General features: G+C 53.2%; 3 protein-coding genes across 6 annotated transcripts in view; all 3 read right to left on the bottom strand.

Annotated features, from left to right (window-relative positions):
* GAL3ST2 (galactose-3-O-sulfotransferase 2) overlaps positions 1 to 765 on the bottom strand; it is an 11757-nt gene extending 10992 nt beyond the window's left edge. For all 3 annotated transcript variants that reach the window (XM_009567721.2, XM_054075003.1, XM_054075001.1), the window contains exon 1: positions 626 to 765. The gene's annotated coding sequence lies outside the window, so the exon portion shown is untranslated. The remainder of the gene's footprint in view (positions 1 to 625) is intronic.
* D2HGDH (D-2-hydroxyglutarate dehydrogenase) overlaps positions 1 to 9401 on the bottom strand; it is an 11118-nt gene extending 1717 nt beyond the window's left edge. The window contains exons 1-9 of the mRNA XM_054074569.1: positions 9396 to 9401; positions 8182 to 8884; positions 7316 to 7373; positions 6401 to 6540; positions 4850 to 5043; positions 3627 to 3795; positions 2549 to 2692; positions 1687 to 1829; positions 626 to 791 (exon numbers count right to left, since the gene is read on the bottom strand). Coding sequence (XP_053930544.1) covers positions 626 to 791; positions 1687 to 1829; positions 2549 to 2692; positions 3627 to 3795; positions 4850 to 5043; positions 6401 to 6540; positions 7316 to 7373; positions 8182 to 8884; positions 9396 to 9401 — 1723 coding nt within the window. The remainder of the gene's footprint in view (positions 1 to 625; positions 792 to 1686; positions 1830 to 2548; positions 2693 to 3626; positions 3796 to 4849; positions 5044 to 6400; positions 6541 to 7315; positions 7374 to 8181; positions 8885 to 9395) is intronic.
* Positions 9161 to 20459, bottom strand: ING5 (inhibitor of growth family member 5). 2 transcript variants are annotated; one of them, XM_054075012.1, is made up of 8 exons: positions 20331 to 20459; positions 18381 to 18452; positions 17056 to 17222; positions 15623 to 15734; positions 14595 to 14688; positions 13496 to 13631; positions 13310 to 13371; positions 9161 to 12747 (listed from the first exon to the last, which is right to left on the bottom strand). In XM_054075012.1, the coding sequence occupies exons 1-8, from the start codon at positions 20428 to 20430 to the stop codon at positions 12705 to 12707; spliced, it is 786 nt and encodes a 261-aa protein (XP_053930987.1). In that variant the 5' UTR covers positions 20431 to 20459; the 3' UTR covers positions 9161 to 12704. The 2 variants fall into 2 exon arrangements, with proteins under 2 accessions (XP_053930987.1, XP_053930988.1); XM_054075013.1 differs by lacking the exon at positions 20331 to 20459 and adding an exon at positions 20042 to 20133.

Genomic DNA, 20459 nt, shown 5'->3' with positions numbered 1-20459 from the left:
TTTGCCCCTCTCCATTTATACCCATTGCCCCTCATCCCATCACTACAAGCCTCTGTGAACAGTCCCTCCCCAGCTTTCCTGGAGCCCCTTTCAGCACTGGAAGCTGCTCTAAGGTCTCCTTGGAGCCTTCTCTTCTCCAGGCTGAACAACCCCAACTCTCTCAGACTGTGTTCATTTGAGAGAATGATCCAGTTAAACAACCTGCATACTTAAACAAAACCACAGAGCAAGCAGATACAGATGACCAGTTCAGTGCCTCGCTGGCAACCTGCCATTAATATGGAACACTGGCTGAAAGCAGCAAAATTCCAACACAAAGATCCTTATGCGTCCTCCTCTTCTGAGAGCTCACAGCCGTGCTGGAGTCCCCGTGCCTGGAGGGCTTCAAAAAACATATGGAAGTGGCACTTTGGCCCATGGTTTAGCAGGCACAGGGCTGAGGGTTGGACTGGATGAGCTAAGAGGGCTTTTCCAATCTCAATGATTCTATGTAATCTATTCCTCTCACTAATCAAAAATTAAAATGAAAAACTAATTAAAGCAACCTTTAAAACTGCTGGGAAGTTGCACAGCAAAACCTGAAGCACAAAAGAACAACCACCTCCTCTCCAGCACCTCCACTCACCCAAGTGGCCGTAGCCCACGACGTTTTTGGCGCTCTGGCCCAGGCGAGCCCTCATGTCCATCACCAGATCGTACAGCTTTCCCACAGGGAGCGAGATGTCGTACTTGTAGACACAGCCGTCATGAGTGAGGGCCTCCGTGATCCTCTCCCGCAGGCTCCATAGCGCCTGAGGAACCAAAGAGCAAAGAAACCCAAATAAACCAAGTACCTCTGGGGTTCCAGGCTTTGTGACACGAAGGTAAAAAGAGCCTCGACCCTTTTAATGTAACCCCAACATCTGATTTCCCTCAATATCCTCTGCCTCTTGGAAGCTAGGAACAACACTTTCTCAGCAGCATCGTACAGTGAAGTGAAGCACCAACTCTTCAGTCTTGTCAGTACCCGGACTGAAAGAACACAGGCATAGCTGTTCTCTCCAAACCTGTTCTGGGTTTCCCAGGAAGCAGGGATGTGCCTCCTCCAGTTTAGTTCCGCAAGGGGCAGTTTGGGACCTGGGGCTGGAAGAATCATAGAATGGTTTGGGTTGGAAGGGACCTTAAAGCCCATCCAGTTCCAGCTGCCTGCAACGGGCAGGAATATCTCCCACTGGACCAGGCTGCTCACGGACCCATCCAACCTGGCCTTGAAACACAGGTCAGTGTAAAGGACTCGTGTTCCCTAGACAGACACAACCACTCTCCTTTCTACCAATACACTCCGTGTCCATCTTGTTCCCACGAGACCACCGTCACCATCTCTAACACATTGCCTACAGGATTTTACTCACTTCTGGCCTTGCTGACAACTCAGCTTCTTGTTTGGGTCCCACCTCAGCATACTGAGAGATGTGACTCATTCTTATCTACTTAAAAGGGAAAATGTCCACTGAAACCCTACACACTCAGGCCTTTGGAGAAGAATCAGCAGTGGGAGGTGTTTCTTACTCAACACGCCAAATAAGCTCCCAGATCACTTGGGGACATTTATACCAAATGACAATCTGAACACTTCCTTATTAAAAGCACAAATCCGAACAGAGAATCGTGACAAAGAGATTTGCGCAAGAGGAAACAATGACTTGCCTTTATTTTCTTATCATCCGTTGCAACAGTTCCATCAGTCACCAAACCAGAAGTCATGACCTGTTCAAGGAAGCCGTTCAATTTCTCTTCATCGTGGGTCGAGTTGGAGCCCGAAGTTTCAATTAAAACATAAAAAGGGCTGCCTAAAAGTGAGGGAGAACAGAATAAGCAGATGCTCTGGGGTAAAAGCAGAGGAATTTAGTGCAGGTTCTGGAGCTTTCCCAATGTGCCATGAGTTGGGAAACTCATGCTATACTGCCCAGATTTTCTGGAGCCCAGCAGGACATCTCAAGTGGCTTCTTTCCATATGGCACCTCACTTGCACAGCCTGCCCTTGGCCTGGCATTGCTCTTCCAAAACAAGCAGGTTTGTTTGAACAAGTAGAAGTAAAAAGCCTTATCTTTAAAGACTTTCACCAAAGTACTGGAGCCCTGTGTTCAGTTCTGGAGTCCTCAGAGCAGGAAGGACATGGAGCTGTTGGAGCGGGTCCAGAGGAGTTGGAGATGATTTAAGGGCTGAAGCTCGTCCCATCCAAGGACAGGCTGAGAGAGTTGGGGCTGTTTAGCTTGGAGAAGAGAAGGCTTTGAGGAGACCTTAGAGCAGCTTCCAGTGCTGAAAGAGGCTTGGAGCCCCTGCTCCAGTGGGAGGTGTCCCTGCCCATGGCAGGGGTGGAACTGGATGGGCTTTGAGGCCTCTTCTAACACAAACCATTCCATGATTCTATAAAATGTGTTTGGAACTGAATATTGGGTAAAAAACAATGAGGGATGTCCACACACTCACTGATACAGAGATATATAATAAAGTTAAAAACCCTCGAGCAGCAAAATGCCTTTTCCTACAGCACAAATGTCACTGGTACCTGTCACCGGGTTGGACAGCTTGAGGTGCTTCTCAACCAATTCCATGCACTTCTCATCCATGAACTCAAAGGCAGACAGGATTTCTCCCAGCATGGCTCTGCAGGTCCTAAATGTTTCCAGCACCTTAGGAAAACTCTGGCACCCTTTGGACAGAACACAGAGGGCAATGAGAAACAAAATACAGACCCCCAAACACTGTATTTTAAAACCTCTGCCAGGCCTCAAGCTGTCCTTCCCGTCTCCAGAAAACATAAACATCTGCCCCGTGTGGGTTTAGAGCCACAGTTCCTGATGGTTTGAGCCAGGGAAGGTTTTGGAGCGGAGCAGGAGAGGACACAGCAATTACTGTTTGCTGAACAAAGACCTCTGGAACGCACTAAGACAGTTCATCCCAAAGCGCCTGCTCCCCTCTCAGCTCCAGCCCGAAAGGAACCAAGAGGCCATTGGGAGAGTCCCGGTAAATTCTGGGGTCCACAGCACAAGTTCCACGGGTCTGTTGGCACTTGGAGTCTACTCACCCCCTCCTGGGGGTTTGGCTCTGCTCTCAAGGCACGAAGAAGCTATTGGAGAAGTCCCTGCCGGCTTTGCAAGCAAAAACCAACCTCCGCGAAGGCTCCCAACAAACGACTCTGCTAAACAGCAGACTCGGATGCAGTTCGTAAGCAGCTGTGCCTGGCGGGGTAAGCAGAGCCCGACCTGCCGTCGTGACTGCCCAGCCTTGCCCTGTCACAACAGCCTTACCCGGGGACGGCTGGATTGCGGCTGCTGTCCCCACTCGCCCTCCTCGCCTCGCTCGCGTGCTGTCCGCCCCGGGCAGCGAGGGCTCTGCTCTGCCGGCCTCTCCCTGATAAGTCCCAGCTTCCCTCCTCCCGCAGAGCAACCCTGCCAGTATTTTATATCCACGGTATAAACGTGTGAAACACCCGCACAGGTACCGAAAGACACATCCCCCCACTCTTCCTCAGAAACAATTCGGTGCTGGTAGTGAAGCTGAAGCTCATCAGCGCTCTCTCCTCCATCCCCATTCCCTTCTCAGCCTCTGATTTCAGGTGTGAAAATCTCTATACCAGCTCCTACCTAAGAAGGCCAAATTCACAGCCTTAGGCTTCTGAGGACACAGGATGGAGACGGCAGTGATAACGCCCAAGGTCCCCTCAGAGCCAATGAAAAGTTGCTTCAGATCGTAGCCAGTGTTGTCCTTGCGTAGAGACGTCAAACAATCCAGAACGGAGCCATCAGCCAGCACCTGCAGGAACATGGGGAGCCAGTCAAAGCCTCTTCTTTCTTGTTCTGCTGGGACATGTGCAAACAGCACCGTGAAAAAAAAGAAGCAGAAAAGTCCAGGGGAGGACTCAGGAAAGATCTAGAGGGGAGGAAGAGCTGGGAGTGGAGAAAGAGTGATGAGAATGGGCTGCAGTGGGGGTCATAGAGTCATGGAATGGTTTGGTTTGGAAGAGACCTCAAAGCCCATCCAGTGTCACCCCTGCCATGGGCAGGGACACCTCCCACTGGATCAGGGGCTCCAAGCCCCATCCAACCTGGCCTGGAACCCCTCCAGGGATGGGGCAGCCACCACTGCTCTGGGCACCCTGGGCCAGGGCCTCCCCACCCTCACAGCAAAACATTTCTCCCTAAGATCTCATCTCCATCTCCCCTCTTTCAGCTGAAAACTGTTCCCCCTCGTCCTGTCCCTGCCCTCCCTGATCCAGAGCCCCTCCCCAGCTTTCCTGGAGCCCCTTTCAGCACTGGAAGCTGCTCTGAGGTCTCCCCTGAGGCTTCTCCTCTCCAGGCTGAACAACCCCAACTCTCTCAGCCTCTCCTCGTAGCAGAGGGGCTCCAGCCCTCGGATCATCTCCGTGGCCTCCTCTGGACTCTCTCCAACAGCTCCATGTCCTCCCTGTGCTGAGCACTCCAGAACTGGACTCAGGGCTCCAGGTGGGTCTCTCAGAGCGGAGCAGAGGGGCAGAATCCCCTCCCTCCCTGCTGGTCCCACAGCTCTGGATGCAGCCCAGGACATGGGTGGTTTCTGGGCTGTGAGCACACGTTCCCACAGCTCCACCTCTCCAGCCTGTCCAGGTCCCTCTGGACCTTGTTACCAGTAGTGATAACAAATATCACTGGTATGAAGACACTTGTTGACCCTTCAGAAAAGAGCCATGCCAGGAAAAATTAACAGCAGAGGTCTGGAGAGGGACTTATCTACATCATGAACAGCTAAGGTCTAGAAGAGCAGGAATCAGTAGGAACTGATTCCTACTGATTCCCTTCGTTGGCAGGGAACGACCAAGTACTCGCCTTACCACTTCTAGCCCTAGCACCGTCCCTCGGAGAGAGCCGTATCTCAAGAGCCGCAAGCCTCCAGCATTCGTGGCCACATTCCCACCAATGTGACAGCTACCTTTTGCCCCCAGGTCAAGTGGCATGGTAAAGCCCTGCTCCTCCACGTATTCATTGAGCTTCTCCAAGATGCAGCCAGCCTGGCACACAAGGATTCCTGAAAGAGAAATATTCTGCTATGAGCCGATTCCCAAGAAGAAGGTGCCTCCTTAGGGGGTGAGATGAGAACAAGCAACCACCTCTTCCTCCAAAATATTCTGGGATTGATTTAAACACGAAAGCAGTGTGTGCACACTACCAGACCTCTCCTCAAGCCCAGGGGAGCTTGGCTGTTGCCTTAATATCAGGAACCCACAAGACCAGACAGGCCAAACACAGTGACATGAGCTCCCTCTCTGCCTCCCTCTCTCTGTTTCAAGAACTGAAATACTCACACCAGCCTGATCCCTAACTCTCCAAATCCAAAGAACCTCTATGCTCTCTACACCCCTCCCTTCCCTCTGCTAGTGTAGTTACCAGCAGCCTTTGTCAATGCTGTGATTCATAGAATCATAGAATCACTTGGTTGGAAAAGACCTTTGAGATCATTGAGTCCAACCGTCCCTGTCCACTACTGAACCAGATCCCTGAGCACCTCACCCACCCGTCTGTGAAACCCCCCCAGGGATGGGGACTCCGCCACCTCCTGCACAGCCTCTGCCAGGGCCTGGGAACCCTTTCCCTGAAGAATTTTTTTCCCAATACCCACTCTAAGCCTCCTCTGGCACAACTTGAGGCCATTTCCTCTCATCCCATCATCTGTCACCTGGGAGCAGAGCTCAGCACCCACCTCACCACACCCTCCTTTCAGGCAGTTGAAGACAGTGATGAGGTCTCCCCTCAGCCTCCTCTTCTCCAGGCTAAACAGCCCCAGGGCCCTCAGCCGCCTCTCAGACCCCCTGTTCTCCAGCCCCTTCCCCAGCTCCGTTCCCTTCTCTGGATGCGCTCCAGCCCCTCAATGTCCTTCTTGGAGTGAGGGGCCCAACACTGAACCCAGGATTTGAGGTGTGGCCTCACCAGGACCGAGTGCAGGGACACAATCCCTTCCCTGCTCCTCCTGCCACTCCATGGCTGATCCAAGCCAGGATGCTCTTGGCCTTCTTGGCCACCTGGGCCGCTGCTGGCTCGTGTTCAGCCACTGTTGACCAACACCCCCAGGGCCTTTTCCACCAGGCAGCTTTCCAGCCGCCCATCCCCATGCCTGGAGCTGCACAGGGTTCTGCTCCACCTGCTTGGGTTCTCATTTCATTTATGAGCAGATAACAGCACGTCTATATTTCTCTTATCTCTTTCATCCTCTTTCTGCCACCAGATTTATTTTCACACCTGCTACTGTTCCAACCTAAGCATCACAGCAGCAGCTCGGGGGAAACAAATGCCTGCTGCCCGTGCTGGGCTGAACTGTGCCGATCCTGCAGTTATCGTTGCCAGGATTTAGGGCTCATTCCTTTCCCTCACATCCCTACGATCCTTACCAGACACCTTGTCAAAGCTGATGATCCGGTTCATGAGAGCAGTGGAGAGGATGATCTCATCGAAGATGGGAACGCTGCCCCCGACAAGGCCCGTGTTGCCCCCCTGCGGGGTCACCGCCAGGTTCTTCTCATAGCAGTACCTGGAAAGGAAAAGCTTTCAGAGGTCTTATGCATCCCAAGGCCATAACCCAGTCTACTGGAAGAGTTTCACCTCCACGTGAACACCTACGGTTAAATTGAGCAGCATTTAGCCTGAGGATTAAATTGGCACGATGGGACGGTTTCCTGCAGAGGGGGAGAAGCCCGGCTCCTCCCAAACTCACCCAACACCGAGCCAAGGAACCAGCGCCGGGGTTACCCCTGGGCAGACCTGGCAGAGCTTTAAGTCATAACTGCCCTCCTCCTCCTCTCAGGAAGCGAATTACGGTTGGACTCGATGATCTAAGAGGTCTTTTCCAACCTAGTGCTACTATGAGTGCCCTGCAGGCAGGGAAGGATGCACATCCGCGCCTCAGCCACTTCACCTTCCAGCCTGGCTTCTCCCTGCCAAGCACCGCCCATGGCATCCTCTCCAAACACAACATTCCCGCAAAGCCGTTACTGTCCCCTGGGTTAACAGAGCGAGGGCAGCAACGCAGCCTTCAGCTCAAGGCACACAGCGATCCCACGCAGAGCTGCGCCCACAGCCCTGAACGAGGGAAGTGTTAGAATCGTGGAATGGTTTGGGTTGGAAGGGCCCTCAAAGCCCATCCATTCCCACCCCTGCCATGGGCAGGGACACCTCCCACTGGATCAGGGGCTCCAAGCCCCATCCAACCTGGCCTGGAACCCCTCCAGGGATGGGGCACCACCCCTGCTCTGGGCACCCTGGGCCAGGGCCTCCCCACAAAGTCGAGCAGGAAAGGTGGATGTTACCTGAGCACTTGAGACACCTCTGCTGTCGTCTGCGGCTTCAACAGCAGCTGGCTAGAGCCTGCAAGAAAGCAAGGGACGCTCAGGGCAAGCCGTGGGGTCCAGAGAAGTTGGAAAGAAACAGGGTGGTGAAGCAGGATGTCTGGAATAACAACACTGCCTCCAGTGTGACACGGAGTGTAGAATCATGGGATGTTTGGTGTCGGAAGGGATGAAGAGCAGTGGTGGCTGCCCCATCCCTGGAGGGGTTCCAGGCCAGGTTGGATGGGGCTTGGAGCCCCTGATCCAGTGGGAGGTGTCCCTGCCCATGGCAGGGGTGGGACTGGATGGGCTTTGAGGTCCCTTCCAACCCAAACCATTCTATGATTCTGTGAAAACACTGGTTGAAAGGCAGCTTGCGCAGAGGGACATTGTGTCCAGCTTCCAAAGAACACATTTCCATGAAATTGAGCTCTGCTTCAGCTTAAATAAAAGATATCCCACTTTTTGTACCTACTCTGTGCATCAGTAGAGTTGGAGCGAGGCCACAGGAGGTGATAGAGTCATGGAATAGAATCAGAGAACCACAGAATGGTTTGGGTTGGAAGTGACCTCAGAGCCCACCCAGTCCCACCCCTGCCATGGGCAGGGACACCTCCCGCTGGATCAGAGCGACGCGATCCCAGGGCTGGAGCAGCTCCAGGGACAGACAGGCTGGGAGCCGGGGCTGTGCCGCCGGGAGAAGGCTGCGGGGAGCCCTTAGAGCAGCTTCCCGGGCTGGAAGGGGCTCCGGGAAAGCTGGGGAGGGGCTCTGGCTCAGGGCGGGCAGCGATGGGGTGAGGGGAAGGGTTTGGAGGGGCGGCCGAGCCGAGCCGCGGGGCCGCTCTCACCGCGCACGGAGCGCAGCCAGTCCACGTTGCGGGGCTCCAGCTCGGCGGGGTCGGTGCTGGCCCGCCCGGGCAGGGCTCGCTCGAAGAACGCCAGGTCGCCGGGGGAGAGCGGGGCGAAGGGCAAGCGTTGCACCCGCAGCCCCCGCCGCCCGCCCGGCCCGGGGCAGCGCGGCCACCAGCAGCGGGGGGCGAGCCGCCTGCTCGCCACGGCCAACGCTTTGCTCGCCACGGCTCCCGTTCCGCTCGCCACGGCCAAAGCTTTGCTCGCCACGGCTCCCGCTCCGCTCGCCACGGTCCCCCCTTTGCTAGCCACGGCTCCCGATCTGCTCGCCCATACGCACGGCGCCCCCGCGCAGCCCCGCGGCGACAGCGCCCCTGGCGGCACGGAGCCCGCCCCGCTGGGTCCGGGGCCCGCCCGCCCTAAGGCCGCACGGCGCAGCCGCTGGGTCCTAGTGTTCGCCCGCTCGGGACGGCCGAGCCTCTGGGTCCTAGCACCCGCACGGCCGCTGGTTCCTGGCGCGCGGCCGCCCGCCCTAAACCCGCCGGGCCCTAGTGCCCTCCCGCCCGGGACCGCGGAGCCGCTGAGTTCCGGCGTCCGCCCGCTTGCCTGCCCGCCCTCAGCCCGACCCCGCGGGACTGCGGAGCCGCCTGGGTGCAGCTCCCACCAGCACGCAGGACTGCTGGGTCCCAGCGCAGGCCTGCCCTAAGCCCGACCCCGCGGGGCCATGGAGCTGCTGGGTCCTAGCGCCAACCCGCCCTGCGCCAACAACGCCCCCTGCCGGCACGGAGCCCGCCCTGAGCCCGCACCGCGCGGCCGCTGGGTCGTAGCGCCCTCCCTCCAGCCCGCGGGATCACGGAACTCCTGGGTCCCGACGCCCGCCCGCCAACACAGAGCCCCTGGGCCCTAGCGCCCGCCCGCGCCTGCGCCGCCGCTGGGTCCTAGTGCCTGCCCACCCCGCTCCCTGAGCCCCACACCACGCTCTGCACCGCTTTGCTCCCAAAAATACTTTATTTATAAGAATATCTCTGTTGTCTGCAACGTGATCCAAAAATACAGCTATACAGATTTACTTTACATTCATTGTTTTTTTTTAATATAATGCATTTTCTCTTCAATCTCCAAAGGGAACAGAGATCCAATTCCCTTAGAAAACAGCACAATGGGGTTGAGGTCGCTTCCCCTCCAGTTGGGACGAGCTGCAATGAAGCTGAACCCGCATGGTTCCCAGCGTTCCAGCTGGCACGCTGCAACATTCCAGCCATGCTGTGTTCGCCCTTCCCTGGGAAAGAGCATTGAACTCTACATTCACAATTCAGAAGGAAGATTAAAATCCTTTCGGAAGCAGAAATGAAGGCTACCGGTATTCCCGTGTGTAAGGAGTTTTGGGAGTCTTTAAAGCTGCTGGTGAGGCGGCCGGAGCCGCACGCTGGCCCATTCTGTGTGGGACAGGTTCTTTATTGCTGGTGTCTGAGCTCAGAGGCTGCAGCTCGGTGAAGCATCTCCCTTCCTGCGGGCCGGGGTGGGCTTCCAGAGCTTGTTTAGCTTTGGGCTTTGCTGGTTAGAATCGTAGAATCTCTTGGTTGGAAAAGACCTTTGAGAAGTCCAACTGTCCCTGTCCACTATTTACCTGAATCCCTGAGCACCTCATCCACCCGTCTGTTAAACCCCTCCAGGCATGGGGACTCCACCACCTCCTGCACAGCCTCTGCCAGGGCCCCAGAACCCTTTCAGTGAAGAATATTTTCCCAATACCCAATCTAAACCTCCTCTGGCACAACTTGAAGCCATTTCCTCTCATCCCATCGCCTGTCCCTTGGGAGCAGAGCCCAGCACCCACGTCACCACACCCTCCTTTCGGGCAGTTACAGACAGTGATGAGGTTTCCCCTCAGTCTCCTCTTCTCCAGGCTAAACAGCCCCAGGGCCCTCAGCCACCTCTCAGACCCCTCAATCCCTTCCCTGCTCCTGCTGGCCACACGCTGGCTGATCCAAGCCAGGATGCTCTTGGCCTTCTTGGCCACCTGGGCCACTGCTGGCTCAGCCGCTGTTAACCAACACGCCCAGGTCCTTTTCCACCAGGCAGCTTTCCAGCCGCCCTCCCTCAAGCCTGGAGCTGCACAGGGCTGTTGAGTCCCAAGTGCAGGACTTGGCAGAACGGGCAGTGTCCGCTCTCCGGAGCCCTGGGAAGCCCCAGGTAACAAACGCTCTCTGCTTTCCTACCTGAGCACATTCACACACTCATTTGTAGCTGGCGCTTCCATAAGGGCACAGTCCCAGCGAGACATCCGGAGAGGGGCACTGTGACAGACTGTTCCAAACCAAATGCTTTATCTACAGGGACACCACTGCTAATAAAGCCTCAGGGGAAAAGAAATAAAAAAGCCATACAGAAGACTATTGGATGGAAGGGGACACAAATCCTGAACCAGCTTCCAGAGACAGAGATGCTCCTAAGTCAGCCCAGCCCAGGCAGAGAGAGGGGCACAGGGCTTGTGAACCACCTCAATGGCATCTACTCCCACAGAGAGAGGAGGGCTAGCTGCATTTCCAAGTTCAGGCTCGTTCAGCTCTGCTTTTCCTCCGCCTGCTCCCAGCAATTCGCCTTGGACTTGTGGGTGTCCCTGCAGGTGCTGTTACGGCTATGGAAACTCCACGTGGATCGATGCATGGTAGGAAAGAGATGTCTAACATCCCACCTCAAGGGAAAGGCCACTGCAGACAGGGGCCTTCCATAGCAGAGGCAATAAATTCGAGTGTTCACAGCAACGCTCTCTCAGTATCCAGGTTTCTCCTCTGTCTGAACACACCTGCAGCACCAACGTGGTCAGCAGGGAAGGAAAATCAGCAAGAGTTGTGTTCTGCTTTCTTTCATGTCAGTGTGACAGGGAAAAACAGACCTTTTTTATTTTGGAAATAGATGCCAAAACTTGAATGGAATTGTTTTCTTCCTTCTGCACTGTTTATCCAGATTCTTTTCACAGCAGAACAAAAGCTTATCTGGAAGTTTCTCCTGCCTTTCCTGCAGGCTGTACCAAGAGCTCCTGCCCAATGGCACGCAAAGCAGCGCACAGCCCTGCACAGAGCAGCCCTCGAACAGAGGTCAGGAACCCAGGTCCCCACTGCGGCGGGAGGGGTGCATTGGGGCTTTTTATGTTTTCCTTCCACCAGCAGAACCCCCTTTCCCCACAACATCCTCTACCGTAGGCGGGTAAGCCCAGTACCACAAGAGAGATAAGAACACAGCAGTTACCTCTGCTCTTCCCTCAACTTCTGCATCCACTATAACTCAGAGAAAGGAAAGGAATCAGAAGGACTTTGTTTTCCTACTCTTGATTTCCTTCTCTTCCTTCCCTGCAGCCACTGACACTGTGATGCCAGCAAGGTTCACATTCATGATCGGAAAGGCAGCATAAGGAAGTCAGGAACACGCAAACATGCCCTCACTAAGAAAAGATAAGAAGTGACTTTAACACATTCCCACTGAACAGAGAGGATGGCAGCGATCAGAGCCAGTGCCATTCACACCAAACCAAGTCACCACCTGGACCAGCGCTGGAGCGCAGGAGCACACATCGCCCTTTGAGCGTTCCCCTCAATCCCGCTCTCCTGGTTTACCCAGGCCCAACACAGGCACACACAAAAAACAAGCCTTTGTCTTCTTTCATGACTAAATTGGACCTGCTCTCCGTAGAATACTGTCCATTTCATCTTCACAGTCACAAATTTAAAGGATCTTCAGAGAAATGGGAACAGCCAGGAAAGACAACACCCTCTCTCGATGTTACCGGCCCCAAGGAACGCTGCGGGACAACTCCTTTGCTGCTCAAAGGTTTTCTCCCCAAAGAGACGAGCCTTTTCCAGAAGGAGGTAAGGAGCTAAAAGGCTTGTTGCTTCCATGAAGGCAGGATCAAGAATGATAAAGGCAGGGAAAGGCAGCCAGAAGAAATCCCCCAGGAAAAGGACGTTATTACACCTCTCTGCCGCCCTGCCCTGCCGACACGGAGCACGGTGCTTGGCTTCGAGGAAACGGACACTGGGAAGAGTTCACCAGCCTTCCTGTTCCTTCCTGTGCACAGAAAGTGGGCTTCACACCTCAACAACGGGAGAGAATTTGTCCTTCTCTACCACGGTGAGCTCCAGGTTTTAACAACTTCCATGTGGGCGATGCACCGTGTTGAAGAGACAGGAATTTCCCTCTCCTGCAGCGCCTTTCATGGTTTCACAGCCTCCCCTGAACTAGCAGAGACTACAGGTACCGGCTGCCCCGGCACTTCAGAGTGACACCGACTTCAGTGCTGTGCAAGAGTGACATAAATAAAATCCCTGCGGCAAATCCCCTCCCTCCCAAAGTCATTTTCTTCTGAAAGAACAGGAATCACAACTGGCCACCGGACAATTAAATATCAAACCAGAGAAAGGGGGAGGGTAGGTGAAAAAAACAAAATCAAAGATAATATTGCAACACGAAGGAAGGAATATATTAAACTCTTCTTGCCTCAGAGGACGCATTCCCCCTCTGCTCCTTACTTCTTTTTCTTTCTCTCCTGAACGCAACGAGGACAAAACCTGCAGAGGTGAAAGAGACAGCAATTAGTTCCTGAAGTTAACAGTACTCAGCAAAAGATAACAGCCAAGAACGCTTCCTATTTAGTAGTGGACCCATATGGTTGGGCTTGATGATCATAAAGGTCTTTTCCAACCTAGTGATTCTAACGGTAGTTTAAAAACAGCTAATTTAAGTAATTGCATGATTGTCAGGATATGCAGGAAGCTTGGGCAAACCAGGAAAAGGACAGCACCAGCTGCGGTGGGCAGGGTGGGACGCATCCAGGGCTCCTCAGCCCCTCACAGCTGAGATTCACCTTCCTTCATGCATTGTTTTGCTCCCACCACGATCCACAGCAGCCGAGGCTCCCGTGGGAGCAGCCTGCAGGAAGAAGGTTGCCCTGGTACTGTCTACTTTTGCACAATCACAATTCCCAAGGCACAGAGGATGCAAACCCTCTGATGACAAGAGTGAGGCTCCTCAGTAACAAAGGGTTGCAGTGGGATTTTAACTATTATTGCGATTCTAGTGGAGGGAACTCTCAGCCTGAGGAAAATCAGAGCTGTACGGTGCTGTACTCACCATTTCCCTTTTGGTTTGGTGGTGAGGTCCACGCAAGCGAAGTGGAACCATTCGATCGGGCACTGCAAAACAGAAGAGATTCTGAGCGTTACTTTCATTTTGCACGCTGGGCAAATTCCCCACCCTCAGGCCGCACAGCATTGCCGTGTCGCAAACACCTCAAAATCAATCATTCCAAGGGCTTACATCTGGGTTGTCACAGCCGATCATCTCTCCGTAGGACACTTGGTGACACAGGCAGTAGGTAGGTTCGTTGGGGTCCACTGGCATGTCCAGGACATCCGAGGGATGCACCGACAGGATGGTATCGGCAAACTCCGACCTGCAGACAGAGACGGATGGAGGATGAAACACCTCAGCTGCAGGCAACCCCATGGTTCCAAGACGTAAATCCACTTAGGAGAATCTGGTTTTAAACCCTAAACCCCAGTGATCCTACTTCAGAGTTTGGATTATGCTGCCATATATTATCCAATCATTAAAACCACCAAGTGCGTTTGATCAAACATAAAACATGACCTGGACTAGAAAGGATTTAGACAATGACTTGTAAATGCCATTGAGTACAGCAACAAAATTGAGATACAGATCACTTCTGCCTCAGGACAGAAGAATCTGATTTCCCCCATCTGTTCAATATATATTTTCTTCTCCTTGTCAGGTGTGAGTGAACCCTCTTGCTCCGACAGGAATATATTTGCAGACATATCAGCAATGGTCAACGGGAACTATCTTTAGTTTTCCACTCCTCCATTTAGAAAACATAAAATACTGGAGTTAACAGGGCGCTTTTCACCTAAACTGTATTGTAAAGAGAGGATCTGTCTTCTTCTTTGCTCGAAAAAAAACCAAATTAGATTAGTCAGAACTATCTATTCTTCAAAAACAATCCCCAAAACTCTCCAAGATTTCTAAAACAACACCACAACATCATGTTTCGTCCTGATGGGCAAGCATTGCCTTTTACAATGAAGGCCAGGAGCAACTGTTAAAAATAGCCCCATGACAAAAGTCAAATCTATTTTTTCCCAGCTTGCCAACAGCAACAGAGGCTGATCTTGTCCTTCCAGTCAGAGGGCATTCCAAACATGCCACAGGCCAATCAAGGAGTTAATTAACAACGTTGACCTGTCCCAAAAGCAAGACACTAATGAAATGGAATAAGACCAAAACACTAATGTCGCTCACTACCCAGACCTGAGCCACAACGAGGACAACAGGAGCTTGCAGAAAATGCATGAGGTGTCAAGCCACAGTCACCCAGCTGTGCCTGGGGATGCCTTACCCTCCTTTGAGTTTCTTTTTCTTTGGTGTATCTTCTTCAGATGCTCGCCTGCCTCGACCACGAGAGCCTTTCTTGTCTTTCTGACTTCGTCCCTCTATAAAGGAAAAAAATAACCCACTAATAAATAATCATTTACAACCGATTTGAGTACCAGAAACATCCCCAGATGTTTTTCTTTTGATGCACTGACCATTTTGAAACTCTCTGTTCACACGTAACTGCATATGAACGCTGATTCTCAAATCAGCCACAAGCAAGTCGAGTTAGCAAGCAGCACGACCGAGCATCCAGCTCTCCTGTGCACAGGTTTGGCAACTAAACCGCTCCGTACCATGTCATAGAATTGCAGGATGGTTTGGGCTGGAAGGGACCTCAAAGCCCATCCAGTCCCACCCCTGCCATGGACAGGGACACCTCCCACTGGATCAGGGGCTCCAAGCCCCATCCAACCTGGCCTGGAACCCCTCCAGGGATGGGGCAGCCACCACTGCTCTGGGCACCCTGGGCCAGGGCCTCCCCACCCGCACAGCAAAACGTTTCTCCCCAAGATCTCATCTCAATCTCACATCTTGCAGCTGAAAACTGTTCTCCTCGTCCTAACTCTGCACTCCCTGATCAAGCGCCCCTCTCAGCTTTCCTGGAGCCCCTTTCCATACTGGAACCTCCATTAAGGTCTCCCTGGAACCTTCTGTTCTCTGGGTTGAACAAGTGGAACTCTCTCAGCCTGTCCTTATAGCAGAGGTGCTCCAGCCCTCGGATCATCTCCATGGCCTCCACCGAACTTGCTCCAGCCTGGTCCAGTAGGAGGTGCCCCTGCCCGTGGCAGGAGGATGAAACTGGATGGCCTTTAAGGTTCCTTCCAACCCAAACCATTCTGTGATTCTATGATCCTAAAATCAAGCCAAGAAGCATGCTACGCAGAACTTCTTCCCTTCCTCCAGAAACAGCAGTCTAACTGACATCGCAGCCATTCCGGTTAGATACACGCAGCGGTGGAAAAGGCTGTCAAAGACGTATAATCTACGTACTTTTCAGGCTTCGAGATCCAGGGTTTTCAAAGTCACTGCCTTCCAGTTTATCTTTCAGATCTGCTTCAAACCGCGCCAAGTCTGCATCCAGCCGGCGGATGTGCTTATCCACCTGCACAGGAGAGGAAACCACAAACCCGGTGAAGAAAAATACAACATCTCCAAGCCAAAACAAGAAAGTTTTAAATAACATGGCTGTTATCAGCAAGATCAGAAGCACAGAACTTTGGAGCAAGGCAGGAAAGGGGTGCCAAACTGGGAAAAGGGAAATTAAATTATGGGAATTAAAGTAAAGAGAAGCAAACAGGAAAAAGCAAGAGGACCCAATCCCTTGACAGAGAAAGAGGAAGGAAGGAAAAGTGAGGTGGCAAAAAGTAGAATGGAAGCAACTCCGACTAATGTTTTGTGGAACACAACACGGTGATGAGGGATATTAAAAATAATTATTTCCTCCCTGCAATTTTCAACTATTGCCCATGAAATGCGTGGAGCGGATCGGTGTGGTTATCCACTTATCCAGGACAAGTTTCAATCCCCATAAAATAATTCCCTTCACTGCAGTATTCAATGGCAATCAAATACAGCACAGATGCAGATTTAGAAGCAGCCAAAGCACCACTACAAGCTGGGTAAAAGGCCAAGTATCATAGAATCATAGAACTGCTTGGTTGGAAAAGACCTTCGAGATCATTGAGTGCAACCGTCCCTACAAAACCAGATCCCTGAGCACCTCATCCACCCGTCTGTTAAACCTCTCCAGGGATGGGGACTCCACCACCTCCTGCACAGCCTCTGCCACGGCCTGAGAATCCTTTAGGTGGAGAAATTGCTTCTCATGTCCAACCTGACCCTGCCCTGGGGCAACTTGAGGCCATTTCCTCTTGTCCTATCATTTGTCACTTGGGAGCAGAGTCCAGCACCCGCCTCACCACACGCTCTTTCAGGCAGTTGCAGACAGCGATGATGTTTCCTTCCACTCCTCCACAACACGCTATTGAAGTTGACTTCAGATGATCTTTAAGGTCTCTTCCAATCCAAACCATTCTATGATTCAGAAATGTTGCTTATGACTAAGAGCAGCCCCAAATGAATTATCGAGTGACAGAGGAGCTGCAGGGGCGGAGGGAGTGGGGTGAACGTGTCGGTGATATTACACAGCAGACAGGTACTACCCATCTCCAAGTGGTAAAAACTCATTTAACTCTTCACTAGGACAGAAGAAAACTTGATACAAAACCTGGTAGCACAAGAGGCAGCTTTTTGAGGGTGGCAACAGTAAGACAAATAAGCTTGAGAAATAATAATTTGTTTCCTAAGACACTCAAGCAAAAACATAACTACGCTAGGCAAAGCAGACGCCGCGGACATGACTCCCATGCCCCGTTCCCGAGCAGGACCATCCGTGCAGAAGCCTCGCGGGCTGGGATGCTCACCATCTCGTAGGTCTGCATGGCCAGCTGCACTTTGTCATCGCTGTACTCTTTACATTTGCTGTAGGCGCTCTGGATTTTCTTCAGGTGTTCCACTCGCTCCTCAGGCAGCATATTCCTCACCGACTCAATGTATTCTGCTGCAAGACGGTCAATTTCTGCTTTCTTATCTGAAAAGTAAAGCGCACACACATGAGAAAACTGTCTGCCAGGGCAAGTAGATTTTCCTTCTACCTCATTACAGTATTTAGAAGAGCGCTCCAGACAGTTTTCAGACTTCCTCAGCTCCCTCAATGAGTTTACCTTTCCTAAAAGGAATGTAACTAAACACAGAATTGTAAAGGTTAGAAAAGACCTCAAAGATCATCAAGTCTTTGACTCTTTAGCTCTCGTGGTGGGATTCCGATATCTCAGGTGTTTTACAACTGCTCTAGAGGGGCTCACAGCTCTGTCCAGAAACTGAACCCCTGGCAGAGAAGGCCCTGGGGGTGTTGGTCGACAGTGGCTGAACATGAGCCAGCAGTGACCCAGGTGGCCAAGGGCATCCTGACTTGGATCAGCCATGGGGTGGCAGCAGGAGCAGGGAAGGGATTGTCCCCCAGGACTCAGTGCTGCTGAGGCTGCACCTTGAATCCTGGGTTCAGTTTTGGGCCCCTCACTCTAAGAAGGACATTGAGGTGCTGGAGTGAGTCCAGAGAAGGGAACGGAGCTGGGGAAGGGGCTGGAGAACAGGGAGTCTGAGAGGCGGCTGAGGGACCGGGGGGTGTTTAGTCGGGAGAAGAGGAGGCTGAGGGGAGACCTCATCACTCTCTGCAGCTCCTGGAAATCAGGTTGTGGTGAGGCAGGTGCTGAGCTCTGATCCCAACTGACAGGCGACAGGATGAGAGGAAACGGCCTCAAGCTGCACCAGGGCAGTGTCAGATTAGATATTAGCAAAGATTTGTTTACTGACAGAGTGGTGAAGCCCTGGCAGAGGCTGCCCAGGGCAGTGGGGAAAGTCTCCATCCCTCGAAGAGTTCAAAAACTGTGTAGAGGTGGCACTTCGGGCCATGGCTCAGCAGGCATGGGGGGTTGGGTTAATGGTTGGACTGGATGAGCTGAGAGATCTTTTCCACCTACAATGATTTCATGATTCCATGTGCAAGGCCATCCCAGGGGCCACAGGTACAGTGACAACAGCTGAAAATTAGCAGAACCACTGGCAAACCTGAGTCCTGGCAGCTGTCAGGGAAGGGAAACAAATGCTGCAGGCTGGGGAAAGGAGAAAAGGCAGCAAGGAGGTGTCCCCTGGCTTAAGGCAACTGTGCAGCCAAAATCCCTACACGCACCTTCTGTCCGCTGGTCCAGCTCTCGCATCAGCTGGAAGTTCCTCTGGAGTTCACAGGGCAGGTTCTCGATACCTGTAAGAAAGAGAATCATAGAATAATAGTTTGGGTTGGAATGGACAACAAAGCCCCTCCAGTCCCACCCCTGCCATGGGCAGGAACACCTCCCACTGGATCAGGGGCTCCAAGCCCCATCCAACCTGGCCTTGAACACCTCCAGGGTTGGAGCAGCCAGGATTTCTCTGAGCAGCCTGTTCAGAGAATGTTAGGATCACAGATCCTAAAATCTTATCTCAATCTCCCTTCCCGCAGCTGAAAACCATTCCCCCTCGTCCCATCCCTGCACTCCCTGATCCAGAGCCCCTCCCCAGCTTTCCTGGAGCCCCTTTCAGCACTGGAAGCTGCTCTAAGGTCTCCCCACAGCCTTCTCTTCTCCAGGATGAACAACCCCAACTCTCTCAGCCTGTCCTCACAGCAGAGCTGCTCCAGCCCTCAGATCATCTCCGTGGACTCGCTGTCCTCCTCTGGACTCGCTCCAACAGTTCCATGTCCTTCCTGTGCTGAGGACTCCAGAACTGGACTCAGGGCTCCAGGTGGGTCTCTCAGAGTGGAGCAGAGGGGCAGAATCCCCTCCCTCCCTGCTGGTCCCACAGCTCTGGATGCAGCCCAGGACACGGGTGGTTTCTGGGCTGTGAGCACACCTTGCCGGCTCATGATGAGATTCTCCCCCGCACCCCAAGCCCTTCTCCTCAGGTCTCCTCTGAACTGATTATCCATCCAGCCCACGTTTGTGCTTGGCGTTGCCCCACAGGCTGATATAAAATAGTTATTATTACAAAAAGAGGAATATTTTGATTTAAGTTAAAGTAGAGTTATGTTTTCAACCAAATAACCGTATTTTTTGAAAATTAGACAGAATGACCCCCTGAGAGCTGTTTTCTTCTACAATCTTTTTTACCAGTATTGTTTTTCCAGGCACTGTTACACTCCTGGTTCTTTTGGAAATGATAATGTTTTATGTTTAGCCTGATCTGTGCTGAACAGATGTGTCTTCTGTCCTCTGTTTGCAGTCTCATCCTATCTCAAATGCTTGGTCAGGCTGAGCTGGAGCCTGCTACAAAGCAGCAAATGTTTTGACTGTTGTGAGGTTCATAACAACATTAAAATGAGTCCTTGGAAAGGAACAGAATCTGCATAAGATTTCTTAGAAAATTTATACACAAGCATCTAGGGGAGGACAAAGCCGGTGAAGGGGCTGGAGGTGAGATGGGTGCTGCGCTCTCGTCCCCAGTGACAGACAATGGGACGAGAGGAAATGGCCTCAAGTTGCCCCAGGGCAGGTTCAGGTGGGACATGAGGAGCAACATCTTCAGGGAAAGGGTTCTGAGGCCCTGTCAGAAGCTGCGCAGGAGGTGGTGGAGTCCCCATCCCTGGAGGGGTTTAACGAACAGGTGGATGAGGTGCTCAGGGATCTGGTTTAGGAGTGGACAGGGACGGTTGGACTCGATCTCAAAGGTCTTTTCCAACCAAGCGATTCGATGATTCTAACCGAACACGCCCCACAGCTCTGGGCGAGTTCACCCCCGGGCCTGGGGACTCTCTCCGGTCCCCGCTCCCGCCTCGCTGCCCGCGGTCGATGGCGCTCTCCGCCCCGCGCTGCGCACCCCACAGGAACGGCTCTTCGCTTTCTCAAAGCTCCGAAACGCCCCTTCGAGGCTCCCATTTCCCGGCATTTTCGGCGCCGGAGCCGCCCCTCAGCTCCACGCAGCCCGGCGCGCGGCGATGACGTCAACGGCGGCGCCCGCCCAGCTCGTGGCGCAGCTGAAATTCCCGCGCTGCCGCCGTTGCCGCTTCCCCTTCCCTTCTCCCCAACCCCTTCCCGCCCCGGCCGCCGCCGCCGCTCCCTCTCGCCTCGCCCCCCCGCCTCCCCGCCCGCCCCGGCCCCGCGCTTACTGTCCAGGTAGTGCTCCAGGTACATGGCGGTCGCCATGTTGTCGCCCGCGCGCCGCTTCCCGCCAGCCCCGCATGACAAGGGCCGCGGCCCCGGCCTCATCCATATTCATGAGCTCCCCAGAGCCCATT

This window comes from Cuculus canorus, chromosome 9, assembly GCF_017976375.1.
Source record: "Cuculus canorus isolate bCucCan1 chromosome 9, bCucCan1.pri, whole genome shotgun sequence".
Lineage (NCBI taxonomy): Eukaryota > Metazoa > Chordata > Aves > Cuculiformes > Cuculidae > Cuculus > Cuculus canorus.
The sequence above is the reverse complement of the archived record's forward strand: the minus strand, read 5'-3'. Positions and strand labels throughout refer to the sequence as shown.

Excerpts from the sequence above, each read along its gene's own strand:
- ING5 (XM_054075012.1), bottom strand. The coding sequence starts at position 20,430 with ATGAGGCCGGGGCCGCGGCCCTTGTCATGCGGGGCTGGCGGGAAGCGG. Across the intron at positions 15,735-17,055 it reads CCATGCAGACCTACGAGATG|GTGGATAAGCACATCCGCCG; the intron begins GTGAGCATCCCA and ends TCTCCTGTGCAG. Across the intron at positions 14,689-15,622 it reads TGGATCTCGAAGCCTGAAAA|AGGGACGAAGTCAGAAAGAC; the intron begins GTACGTAGATTA and ends TTTCCTTTATAG.